The sequence below is a fragment of the Engystomops pustulosus genome, chromosome 1 (genome assembly GCF_040894005.1).
Source record: "Engystomops pustulosus chromosome 1, aEngPut4.maternal, whole genome shotgun sequence".
NCBI classification, from domain to species: domain Eukaryota; kingdom Metazoa; phylum Chordata; class Amphibia; order Anura; family Leptodactylidae; genus Engystomops; species Engystomops pustulosus.
Genome location: NC_092411.1, coordinates 40,078,601 through 40,092,083, shown reverse-complemented (window position 1 = coordinate 40,092,083; position 13,483 = coordinate 40,078,601). Strand labels below are relative to the sequence as shown.

General features: G+C 40.8%; 1 protein-coding gene across 1 annotated transcript; it reads left to right on the top strand.

Moving 5' to 3' along the window:
- Positions 1 to 2,272: 2,272 nt before the first annotated feature.
- LOC140128226 (baculoviral IAP repeat-containing protein 1-like) lies at positions 2,273 to 5,296 on the top strand. Its single transcript, XM_072150165.1, has 2 exons — positions 2,273 to 2,743; positions 4,895 to 5,296. Exons 1-2 carry the CDS (start codon positions 2,581 to 2,583, stop codon positions 5,257 to 5,259), a joined length of 528 nt encoding a protein of 175 aa, XP_072006266.1. The 5' UTR covers positions 2,273 to 2,580; the 3' UTR covers positions 5,260 to 5,296.
- The last annotated feature ends 8,187 nt before the right edge of the window (positions 5,297 to 13,483 follow it).

Below are 13,483 nucleotides of genomic sequence, written 5' to 3'. Positions count from 1 at the left end.
CTGTGATGATGTCACTCTGGTCACATGACATGGGAGGGGCTGGCTGAGCAGGACAAGTATAACATAAAGTTGATTTATGTGGATGTAAGGGAAACATTTTTTTTGTGTCAGTTAGTTAATAGGGCTCTTAAGGAACCTGTCACTAGCTGTAAATGTAAAAATATGCTGCCAGGTTCTTTTTAAAGGTTTTTTTTTAAGTTGCTGTACAGATAAATAAAGCAAATTAATCAAAAAGCTGTGTACCACAAGTTGCAAATATGAATAAGTTGCAAAAAATTCAAACAAATGTGCACAAATTAGAAAATAGATAAGTATCTATTACTTTCACATATTTGCATATAAAATCCTCTTTCGACAATTTATTATTCAAAATAATTATGTGTTTCATATTCCCCATCCCAAACAAGTTTGACTCATATAAGCACAGTCCCCTTTTGTAACCCTATTAACCCCTAATGTCGTATTAACATTTTATGGCGACCATCAAGGGTACACTTCTTCTAAGGTAACACTTTTCTATGGCACCGCATCAGAAGAAGTTTGCAGTACCCAGTGCCCTGCTGCTGCCAGTGCTGAGCTGTGTTATCACAGCCCAGCAACCTGCACTAACACGGGGATTGGAAAAGCTTTGATCCCAGGTACTTAACTCCTTAAACACAGTGGTCGAACATTGATCGCAGTGTTTAAGTGGTTGCAGAGGGATGGCTCTCCCTAAGTCACCAATAGGCACCCTGCAACTGCAATCACAGGGGGGCAATGGTATTGCACAGCAGCCACTGGGATTATTAGGCCAGGCCGTATTAGATAATATTGTAATGCACTGCCCTGCCAAAGTAGTGCAGTGTATTTAAGAGATGAAATAATCTGATGTCATTGTCCTTTTGTGGGACAAAGTAAAATAGAAAATAAAGTTTAATAAAAAAAAAAACAATAAAATCTTGTAAAATGCAAATATAAACACAAAAAAAATCACCCATTTTTTAAAAAGATTACAATTAAGCCCATTTTAAGCCTCTATTCGTGTACCAACCCTTGCTACAAAAATAAAATGGTATTTATCCGTAAGAACAAAAAAACGTTTAAAAACCCCACATTTTTAAATCATCCATCACACAAAAAATGCTATTCATCGTGATCAAAACACTTTCTGAACCCATAATGTGTACAAATAAAATCTACAGGTCTTTTTGAAAAAAAGTGAGCCCTCAGACAACCAAATTAAGAAAAGGAAAACTACCAGTACGCTGAACAAAAAACAAACTTCACATAGTCACCTACTCTCCTCTTCATCCCGATCCCAGCAATGTTCTTAATTAATCTTGACATGCGGGGATCACCTGGGAAAAAGACTTTTAATTAGCAGGTAGGAGCGCGGGGATGAGATGTTGGGTGATGGTGGGTGGGTGATGTCATGCGAGAGGCGTGAATAATTAGCTGCCCAAAGCTCTGGACATCTTGTCCCCATGCTCCGGCCTGCTAATTATAAGGTTTTTTTTTCATGAGATCCTAGTGTGTCAAGATTAAAGAAGAACATTGCCAGTATTGGGATGAAGAGCACAGTAGGTGAAGTTTGTAGTTTTCTTTTAAACGCTATAACTTTGGCATCCCTGTAAGGGTATTGACCCAGAGAAATTTTTATGATATTTAGGTTTGATGATAAAGGCAGAAAAAACATCAGATGTATGTTTTTAAATGTAAATATGTAAATAGATGTAATTTTTTACATATGCTGCACAAAAAGGGTTCACCAGCAGGATACATGAAAGCCGAAATCCTGCTATTAAAAACTACATTTTGTCCTGAAAAAAACTAGACCCCATACAACTATTGTCACAGAAAAGTAAAAGTGTTAGAGATTGTAGAAGACATTAATGGATAAAAACAGAGAAATGACCTGGGCATTAAGATTCAAAAAAGTTGCTAAGATAAGGGGTTAAAGTCCTCAAGGCAGGGGTGACACATTGTGGCATTTAGTCATTCATGAATGATGAAGATAGGATAACCATGATGATCACATGGTAAGGAGACCATAGGAACCTGGGGCCAGGGCCTAGCGCCTTCATTGGGGCAGATTTGGCTATTGTGAGGCCTGCAGCAAAGTTATGTCTGGGGGGGAGGGCTCCGTAATAAATTGTAAAGCAGGGAGTCTCCCATAGCGTTAAAATATACGGGGAGGACAGTATATTACCTCTGGGTGTATGGGTTATGTGTTGTGGTAAATCAAGCCCAGGTTATAGCACTTATATGAAGTCAAATGAGGAATGGCTATATTGGGAACAGTGTCATACACTAGATATTACATCAGCAATAGTAAGTACCTCATAGAGAAATAGCAGGAGGAAGCAGCCCACTAATAATCCAAAAGGCAACATTCCCCCATGATGTAAATACAAGGGATATTTCAGCTCCCCAGAGGAGATGCACAATATCTTCAGCTGTAGAACCCATATAATACCAGCCATACGCCGCCATTTTCCTATTTGTACAGTATAACTACTAATCACCTATAGGATTTACAGATAAACAAGGAAATAAACCCATATTTGTTGTGATATTTTGTACCCATATTCTATAACAGCGATGGCGCTGGGCTCTCTCTGCCACTTGGAGAAATTGGTGCTGCCAGTCGGAGATGGGATGGCTCACGCTGCCAAACTGGTCATTAAACAATTGTGTAATCTTCCAAATCTGCAGTTCCTCAACATTATGGAGATATTAGATGATGAGAGCATTGCATTATTAGGTAAGTCTCAGGCCTTATGAAACTGAATTATTAGTCTTATATCTAGTCTACTGCCTGTAGCAACAGTTTTCTTTTGAGTGCATTTTTAAAGTATTGAAGTATTGGTTAAGGCTTCTCATTGCTTTACTTGACTATTTTATTTTCCTTCCTATGTCTCATTTAGACAGAATTTACAGCAATCAGGATTAATGGCCCTGCGAGTTTGGAATAAACACTATGGGGATATTTACCATAAGACAGCTTACGGTGCTGCCGGATACAACAGGGTTGAGTTGCTGCGTTAGAGTATTCGACGCCTACGCTAGAGTATGATGGCCCAAGCCATCATACTCTACACTGCTACTAAAGAATTGAGCTATAGCATGCAAACTTTCATGGCTGAATGTTCACAGGCTATAGCTGGTTGCAGGCTTGGGGAAGGAATGAGCCCTATTTCAAGCTCCACCACGCCCCATGGCATAGAAAACGTGTGAAGGGGGAAATAATTGCAATTAATGGAAGTTCATTAGTATTTACAATTATTTCAGGGCTTCTATTCCAAAAACTGTCCCCCAGGACATGCTGAAGATGGCAGGTCCTGGGCTGCCTGGGACTTCAGGAGGAGGCCTTGAGTCCGGTCTGTTGAACTTTTGCTGCCCAAAGCGAGGGAGCTGAGTGCCACTACTTTCACCAATGCCATAGGTTTGCTACCAGTGTTATAGGTGGATTCAAGTGGTAGTGTCTGGGGTATTGAAATCATTTTAAGTATTGGAAGTGTTATGAAAATGTATGACCCCAGTACAATGAGCCAAATGTGCTGCAGGGAATGTATCTTCGTGTTATGGATGTGTAACTAGGTTTTCTTTTTTAATGGAAACCTACCATTTGATTTGATGCATTATGAAGCACACACACCTTGAGAATGCTGTAGCTACACTGGTGCAGGATCATATCTTGGTTAATCCCTGAGGTGAGTGGTTTTGCTGATATAACAATTATAAAATTATGATAATGAATCTGTCTGGCTTCTATAGCTGGTTCAGTGCTTCTCCTAGCACATTAGTTCTTCTCTGCAGGAGAGGATGATGCCTGAAGGCAGAATAATCAATTATATGATTATATAATTATATGTATATAAGTATATGAGTGATCCAGCTCAGGTTGATTAGTCATGTCTTGATTAGCCTCTGTCAGTATTCGAGATGAGTGGATCCTCTGGACCACCATGGGAGATGGTACTAGCCAACACCTGGGACCGGAATCTAAGTGGCACCTGGTTTTCATGGATGGTCTTGCTGTGGCAGGGTACCACCAAGTCGTTCCACAGATGGGACTAGCCCGCGCTGGCAGCCGAGGTTCCCTAACAGAAGACATTCTCGTGGTCTGGTTCAGGCACAGGGTCAGGGCAGGCGGCAGAGATGCAAGGTCAAGTCCAATCCGTGGTCAGCAACGGGAGATTAAGGCAGATGGGAACGGGAACACAGGCACACGGGACGGGAACACAGCAACGCAGGAACACAGTATCAGGGAGGAACTCTGGTAACTCGACGGAACACAGGAACACAGGACTCAGGAGCAGGAACACACTGGAACTTTCTCAATGGCATAAGCACAAAGATCCGGCAAGGGACACAGGAAGGGGCTAGGTTTTAACAGAGAAGGCAGCTGGCGAGGCACCAATTATCAACAGTTAGCTGGGATCGCCACTGGAGCAGGGAAAGGTGAGTTAGTCCCCGGAGCCTGCCTTCCCGCAGAGTAAGGCACACGGGTGCACCCGCGACCCGGGATATGGGTCGCAGAAGCACCCGTGCCTGTGACGGCCTACATGTCTAATGAAAAGCTCCATGTGTAATGTGTTTATGTGGGCAGCCAGCCTGACTCAGCTTTCCCAAGGTCCCAATGTCCCAATGTTAAAATAGTTTTTTTCAATAACCAAGATATGATCTTGCATCAGTTTAGCTACAGGATTGTCAAGGTATGTTTGCTTCATAATGCATTAAATCAAATGGTAGGTGAACCTGCAAATGGACTATCTTGCAAATGGCTTCTACAGTGACACCCAGACATCCACACTTTAAAACACATGAAAACAATATATAAATGATCTTATGTGAGGCTAGGGTAAAAGATTAGGTGGTTTAAAATAATATACTGTCTTTTTGTTTTTTACAGCGGAAGAAGCAAAAAATGGAACTCTCAAGAAACTTCGAGAACTTGAGCTACTAGTTAATTTCAACATCACTGAATCTGGGTGGACAACCTTCTTTGAGGAAGCAGAACAGATGCCAGAGCTATACCTTCTGGACATCAGCCGAATGTACACTCAGCAGATCAAGTCTCACGCTACCACTGTGAAATCCTTTGTCAGACTGGTGTCCAGACTTCCCAGTCTTGTATCTGTAAAAATGTACGGATGGCTCCTCGATGAAGATGATCTGAACATGTTCAATGCAATGAAACAGAATCACCCTCAATCCAAAAGCCTGAATATTTATCGCCAGTGGTTTTTGCCTTTTTCTCCAAACATTGAGCAATAAATGCACCAGTTAATAGAAGTATAGAGCATATGGATGTCTGAGGTTAGATAAAAGGCATTTAGGCTATTGTGTCATGTACTTTATTAACACTGATGTTTCTGGCCTTTGTGCCTTTTATGTCACAATTTTACACTAGACACCCATATTGTATATGAAGCTGGGTCTGTGATCCGTGCCAATGGGCAACAGATAAAGAAAGCAGGGGCAGTGCTCTTTGGACTCATTCACAAAGTGGAAAATTTAGAGATCCCAGTAACTGCATTTCTTGGGGGAAAAAGTAACATTTCCTATATCCCAGGTGGAATCTATGCAGATGCTGCTCGGATTAAAGGACATTTTGGTCAAAATTTGCCTTGGATATCCCAAAACCCACAGGTCCTCATTTTTAAAAACAGTGCAGTCTGTGCTATGTGCAGTTGCCTGTGTAGTGTGCAGGGGGCGCCAGATTCAGGATTTCTGATGTATGTTCTTTATGAATCTAGCACTCCCTGCACTGCCCCGGCAGAGTGCATCACTTTTTTGGTGCACGTTTAACATGGGGCGTGCAACACACTTCTGTTGGACTTTGCATGTTAAAGGTGTGAGACAAAAGGATCCCATGCGACACATGTGTGGCGGGTACACTTCTTAAATACATGTGCAAGTAGTTTGCAAATAAAAGAATGTGCAAAGTCAGACAGAAAAATGGTGCTAAGCCCTTAGTAAATGTGCCCCATTGGGTCTTCTGTGCGTGAAACACGCAAGTGTGAAAGGAGCCTTACACTGAACAAATACTTGAGTTGCTCTATCACATAATATATCAATAAAATGTTTTTAAGTTTGGGGCTGTAATGTTTAAAGGGGTTTTCACATAAAAGAAAGTTCTCAAATTTGAATCCCCTAGTGATGTTAACACAATAAAGATCATTTTTAACCCCTTACTTTACAATTTTACTCTGTTTTATTGCTGTTTTAGCTCCTATGACTCAGTGGTGGTCAGTGTAAAATTCCAGAGTGTGGGCGGGGCCTCTCTAAGCAGACGCTTCATGCTGCCTCTGTGCTGTGAGATGCTGTGTGATGACAATGTGTTTGGATTATCTGGGTACAGGGTTTATCTACACTTTCATTCAGCTTCTGAACATTCTGCTTGTATCTAAAACAGAGAAAAAGAGAGATGAGACAGAGCAGAGAGATGATGAGATCCATGAGATGGACATAACACACAATGGGGACACGTATCTTTATTTTGATCATTTTTTCTTCTTTTTTAAGGTTTTTAAAATGCTTTTAGGACTTTTTAGGTGCATTTTTGCAACCGTGCCAGGGTCTTTAGAAGTTATCGGGTGGTTTTGTCTGTTGCAGTGTTCTTAAATGTATCTTTCCAAGACAGAAATTTAGAGACTTTTTATGTGCAAAATGAAGTACATGCCCATGCCTAATTCCATACATGAAACCCGTAAATCAGAGATAAAGGTAAAAAAACAGACATGCATCACAACAGCAAATTTAGAAAGATACATAGCATGTCGGGATTTGAACCGCCTTCCTTTGGCCTTTCTGGTTGTTTCTCTCTTACTATGCAATGTAGCCTGATTAGTTTATACCTGTTATTTTTGTTATTGGTGTTTCTGCATTACCTGCTGGTGTTTTTAGGTCTCAGTCGTGTTCAATTGTATTATCCTATAAGGAGTGACCGGGCTCCATTTAAGGCTGGTTTTGTCATTCAGTATTTGCTATGTATCGTTGTATCTGCAGCTTATCCCTGGCTCTGTTCTATATGAACATCTTTACTTTCTAGTAGCTTGTTACTTTGTCTGTGGGGAGAGAATCTGTGAAGTTTGTCTGTTCTCTTGTATGCACTCACCACTTTCCTGTCTGTTCCCTTTTATCTGTGTTTCCTTAATAGTATGTGTTATGTGGACGTGCTCTGGTTGTTACCTGTTATTTCTGCACCTTCCTATTACCCTCCTCCCTGCATTCTGCCTTGGTTGTGTGTTTGTGTGCATGCTGGGATTGCTAGTTCGCCAAGTTTTCTTGCAGCAATATTTTTGTTAGGGGAGCCCAAATTTAGTACTAGAGACACTAGTAACCTTTAGTCCTTTTCCCTACTATCTGGATAGGTGTTCATGTTCAGAGAGAAAAGTTGTCGGATCCGAAACTAGCCCGGGTAAGCTGACCATCCCCCTCAAGCAGGGACTAGCTTGGCCATATAGTATGGGACATTTTTCCCTTCCCTGTTTCCCTAGTTCTTGCTGCTCTCTCTACACGGTTTACTGCTTCCTTTTAAATCGTGACAGTATGCCGACTTCAGCCATGTTTAAAAAGTTGCAAAAGAAAACGAATGATACATGTGCCTCAATGACACTCGCAGCTCTGCTAGATATCTGCTACATCGGAGCTATAAGTCCCCTGCTATAAAGATCGAATCTTGCCTATAACTTGTAGATTTAGTGTCATCACTCTGCTGCTTGCCGGCAGGGGCAGGAGGCAGAGACTGCAGGGAGCAGAAAGCAAAGCAACGAGCAGAGAAGATTTTCATGAGAAGATTCTGCACTGACAACCAAAATTGTTTACACCAGAGACAGGTTGGACTTATATCTGTGAAATGCTGTATTTTTGTTAATAACAGTGAATTAGAGAATGTGTTATTTTGTTATCCTGATTATATTTAATAATATTGTCTTTTTGGGAATAACCCTTTAATACTGAGGAAAAGTTCAATACTTTTTGCAACACACCATAAATCTTTTCATTCTCCAGTGGCCCCATCCTGCCTTTCACTTTCACTGCAATATTGATGTGCTCTAAGGCCCGTTCCACACTTAAGAGTGTAATGCGATGAACTTTATAGCCTATAAAAGGGGCCAATGAGAAAACTAAGATCCTAGCAGCTGCAGGTCCCTCCTTTCCTTCTGTGTCTCGCTGTGCGCCCATAAAACAAGTCACGGCCACATGTGGGGGGTCTCTGTAATCGGGAGAAATTGCATAACAAATTGTATGGTGGGTTTTTTATTTTTATCTTTTGGAAATGTGTAAATTTTAGGGCTAAATGAACGTATAACTGAAAAAATTTGACGGTTAAATTTCACCTTCATTTTGATTCAATTACTATGAAGAGCTCAATGGGTTAACAATCTTCCTAAACACTATTTCTGATAGTTTGAGGGGGGCAAATATAAACATGGGTTGATTATATAAGGGCTTTTTGATGCTAAATATGTAAAATTTCATTCAAAACAGTATTTATCCACAAAATAGTCAATTCTGAAAATACGTAAAATCAATATTTGATTTGTAAGCCGCGCGACATCAAAATAAAGTATCCAGACATTTCAAAATTATGAAAATGTAAAGTAGACATATGGAAAATGTTATTCAGCAATTTATTTAGGTGGTAAATCTATCTGCCTGAAAACGCAATGATTTCGAATTTCAAAAATGGCAAATTTAAAAAAACACAAAACTTATCAGCCATCATTTACCACTAAAATGAAGTACAGCATGTGGGGAAAAAATCTCATAATCGCTTTGATAAGTAACAGTGTTCAAAAGTTATCACCATATAAAGCGACGCAGGTCAGAATCCAAAAAATGGGACTGAGCCTTAAGCTGTAAAATGGCTGCGTCCTTAAGGGGTTAAGAATGTGCTTCTGATAATAAGTGGGTATAAAAAAAACATTAAACACCTAGTACAGGGGAAATGAAGCTCCTAGGTTAAACATAGAACAGATACACAACTATGTCACAAAAAATTCTTTATATTGTTTTTGTTTCCATGACAGTCATTCTTCACAAAAATGTAGTAGCAGCCACAAAGCATTCGAGTTTTTCAGGAATAGAAAAAAGTCAGATGTCACACCACATACTGCACATATTTCCTCACAATGCCTCCTAGGAGGTTCTCTGCATTTGTTCAATTTAAATCCCTTCTGAAGAGCAGCTCTACTACTTCTATCACTTTGTGTTATTTTTATTGTTATTTTTGTGCACTTGCGCTTCTCTGTACTGTCTGCAGTCAACCACACACGTTTCTTCTATCCTGCTCTGCTTTTGCAGATTATTGGTAAATAGAAGATCATGAATTATACACAGTGGGTGCATGTAGTGTCTGGCTGAGCTCATGCTGGAATATACAGTTGCTTCACTGCTCTGCAGAAGCGCTCAGGGTTTTGCTTCTCAGTCTATGCCACCTTCAGGCTGGAGTGTTTTGTGCTTAAATTGTGCCTAAATGAAAAAGTCTCTAATGATGATTAATTAGTAGGTGTTATTTTTGATGCTTGGCTAGTTTGGTGTTTAGACGAAAAACTGGTGCAATTAACTATTTTCCCTCCTTCTTCTCAGCTCTTAGCACTAACTTCTTCTCTAGGTCTTTCACAACTCTTCGATTCCCCCACTCATGATAAGGGAAACATCCTAGACTTTTCTACTGACTTTCTTCTATATCTAATTTTACCAATTCTTCATTTTCACTTACAGACCATAACCTTCTTTTTTTTTTACTTTCAATAATTTTTCACCTTCTCAGAATTCTTCCACCCATTGCTCATACCGGAACCCATGTGCCACTGATATTCACCAGGCTCCATTCTTCTGCTCTCCCCACTACCTGCATCAGTGACCCCAGCCCCTCACATCTCATGCAGTCTCTCTCCCCAGCAGTCACTTCTCACCTCACTAAAATCTTTCTCTCTTCTAGTGTTGTTCCCTCTTCTTTCAAGCATGCAACTGTTATTACATTACTAAAGACATTTTCCATGGACCCATCCAGTGCTACTAACTACCAACCAGTTGCTCATCTCCCTTTCATCTCCAAACTCCTGGAACGCCTGGTCTATTCTTTATAACCCGCTATCTCTTAGCTAACTCCCTCCTTTTCCGCCTACAATCTGGTTTTCATACTATAGATTCCACTGAAACTGGTCTTTTTAACCCCTTCCCGACACGCGCCGTAATAGTAACATCTTGTTGACGATAATCGCTCCCCCTAGCCATCATCGGGGAGCAGCGATTGGTTGCCATGACAGCCTCAAGTCTTCCGAAGACCCGATATTGTCTTGTTTTAACCCGTTCATTACAACGTGTGATTTGCGCTTAATGAATGTAAGATCGATCAGACAACCTATGGTTAAAGTACCCTAGGTGGTCTGAAAAATAGTAAAAATAAAAAAGGAAAAAAAAATAATAATAAAAGCCCGAAAAATTCTAACCCCCTCTTTCACTAGAAGTGATGTAAATATAAATAAACAGTAAAAATCATAAACACATTGGGGCACATTTACTTACCCGGTCCATTCGCGTTCCAGCAGCGGCTTCTAGGACGAGTGTTCGGGTCTTCCGGTGATTCATGAAGGTCCTGCGCCCGATGTCCACCAGGTGTTGCTGCTGCGCCAAGGTCTGCCGAGTTGCGTCAGAGTTCACTGATCTCTTCCTGGTGCATGTAAGTATGGCGCGTGCGACCAATTTTTTAAAAAAAAATGCGGTGGTTTTTCCTAATCCGTTGGGTTTTCGTTCGACCACGCCCCCCATTTCCGTTGCGTGCATGCCAGCGCCGATGCGCCACAATCCGATCGCGTGCGCCAAAAACCCAGGGCAATTCAGGGAAAATCGTTGCAAATCGGAAATATTCGAGTAACATGTTGGGAAAACGCAAATCGGGCCCTTAGTAAATGACCCCCATTATGTATCGTCGTGTCTGAAAATGCCCGATCAAAATATAATAGCAGTTTTTCACTGCGTTTACCCTGTAACGGAAAATAGCGCCCAAAGTTGAAAATGGCTCTTTTTTGCCGTTTGGAAAAACATAAAAAATTCAATAAAAAGGGATCAAAAGGTCTTACCGTCCTTAAAATAGTAGCACTGAAAACATCATTAAAAGTCGCTCAAAATGACACCACCCATAGCTCCATACAATGAAGTATGAAAAAGCCATTAGCGGCAGAATAACTAAATGTAGAAGCCAGGCTCATCTTTAACCCCTTAAGGACGCTGATTTCTCGCTCTCCATCTTCAAAAATCCATAACTTTTTCATTTTTCCGTGTACAGAGCTGTGTGAGGGCTTATTTTGTGCGTAACAAATTTTACTTTCCCATGATGTTATTTATTATTCCATGCCATGTAGTGGGAAGCCGCAAAAAAATTCCAAATGTGGAAAAATTGAAAAAAACTGCATGTGCGTCATGTTCTTGTGGGCTCAGTTTTTACGACTTTCACTCTGCGCTCCAAATAACATGCCTACTTTATTCTTTGGTTCGGTACGATCGCGGTGATACCAAATTTATATAGGTTTTATTGCGTTTTAATAAATTTTCAAAAATTAAACGAATGTGTACAAAAAAGAAAAAAAATTTTTTGCCATCTTCTGACGCTAATAACTTTTTCATACTTTGGCGCATGGAGATGTGTGAGGGGTCATTTTTTGCGAAATGAGCCGACGTTCTCATTGCTACCATTTTGAGGACTGTGCGACATTTGGATCATTTTTTATTAAATTTTTTATGTCATCTAAAAAGGTGTAAAAGTCGCATTTTGGACATTTGGGCGCCATTTGCCGTTCCGGAGGTCACCGCCGCCTGTAACCGTTTTAATATTTTGATAGATCGGGCATTTTGGGACGCGGCAATACCTAATGTGTCTGTGATTTTTACTATTTATTATATTTTATATCAGTTCTAGGGAAAGGGGGGTGATTTGAACTTTTAATATTTTATTATTTTTTTACATTTTTTAAACTTTTTTTTTTCTCTTTTTTTCCACTGTTTCTTAGACCCTCTAGGGTACATTAACCCTAGATGGTCTGATCGCTCCTGCCATATACTGCAATACTACTGTATCGCAGTATATGGCATTTCTGCACACTATACATTACAATGAGCCACAGGCTCATTGTAATGCATGTGCAGAAGCCATGTATCCTCGGGTCAAACGAAGACCCGAGGCTACCATGGCAACCGATCGCCGCCCCCCGATGACGTTCGGGGGAGCAGCGATCGGAGGTAAGATGGCGGCGCCCACGCGCCGCCAAATTTAAAGTGCCGCCGGCGACTTTGCCGGCGGCAAAGAAGAGATTAACACCCGCGATCGGTGCAAGCACCGACCGCGGGTGATAGCGATGGGTCTTTGCTGCGATATGCAGCAAAGCCCATCACTGTATGAAGAAGGCTCAGCCCGTGAGCCTTCTTCATACAACCTTCACAGCTCCGTGGCGGATATATCCGTCACGGAGCGTGAAGGGGTTAAAAATCAAACACTACACATATGCCTCCATTTTGTACCAATCACTGCACTGGCTGCCTGTCTCTTATCAAATTCTGTTTAAAATAATAACCCTCATTCGCAAAGCTCTGTATAATGCTGCACCTGCTCTTATGTCATTTTATCCACCAACCCATGTTCTTCGATCGGCCAGTGATTTTAAATCTCTACATTAATTCGAACATCTAATGCAAATTTCCAGGACTTCTCCAGAGCTGCACCAATTCTCTGGAGTGACCTTAGTCAGAATATCAGACTGATACCCAACCTTCAAAGTTTTAAACGTGCTCTTAAAACGCATATTTTTAGGCAGGTCTATCTTACTTGCTAACTGCTTACAATGTCAACTCTCTCTTCACTTATTCTTAATATGTCCTCCTCCTGTCTGTTATCCGTCAAAAACCAGATACATGCAAACTTCAGGCTTCTCTGCAGTCACATTTGTACTTAGTACCTAGAATATAAGCACCTAGTAACTAGTATGTGCTTATGAGTTTGTGACCTTTTTTTGGCATGGGCTGCCATTATTTTTTGGTGTGCCTCCTGCGACCTTGTTTGTTGGCACCACAAATTTCCAACTCTCACGACTTTTAATGAATTAGTCTCTCAATTAGGCCACATCTTTTTCTCCCTGACACCTTTTCTGCATTTCTAGATTACTGACATCTTACTTATATACACAAAAAATTTGCAAAAATAAAACACCTCGGCTTATTCTTGAGTCTATGAAAAAAGCAAACCCTGTTCTCTCATTTCTGAGGCAGGTTGCAGGTCCCCTTCTTTCTTTTGATGCTCCGGCTCCATCATGACGTCATGGTGTGTGAAAAATCCACATAGTTTCTGTAGTGCTTTCTGCTCCAATCCCAGGGTGTCTGTTTGGGGGATCTGTGTACCCCAAATAGCAGGTTTTTTTTTGTTGCTGAAGTGAATAGGAAAAAATCTGTGTAAAATCCACATTGTTTCAGTAGTGATTTCTGCTCCAATCCCAGGGTG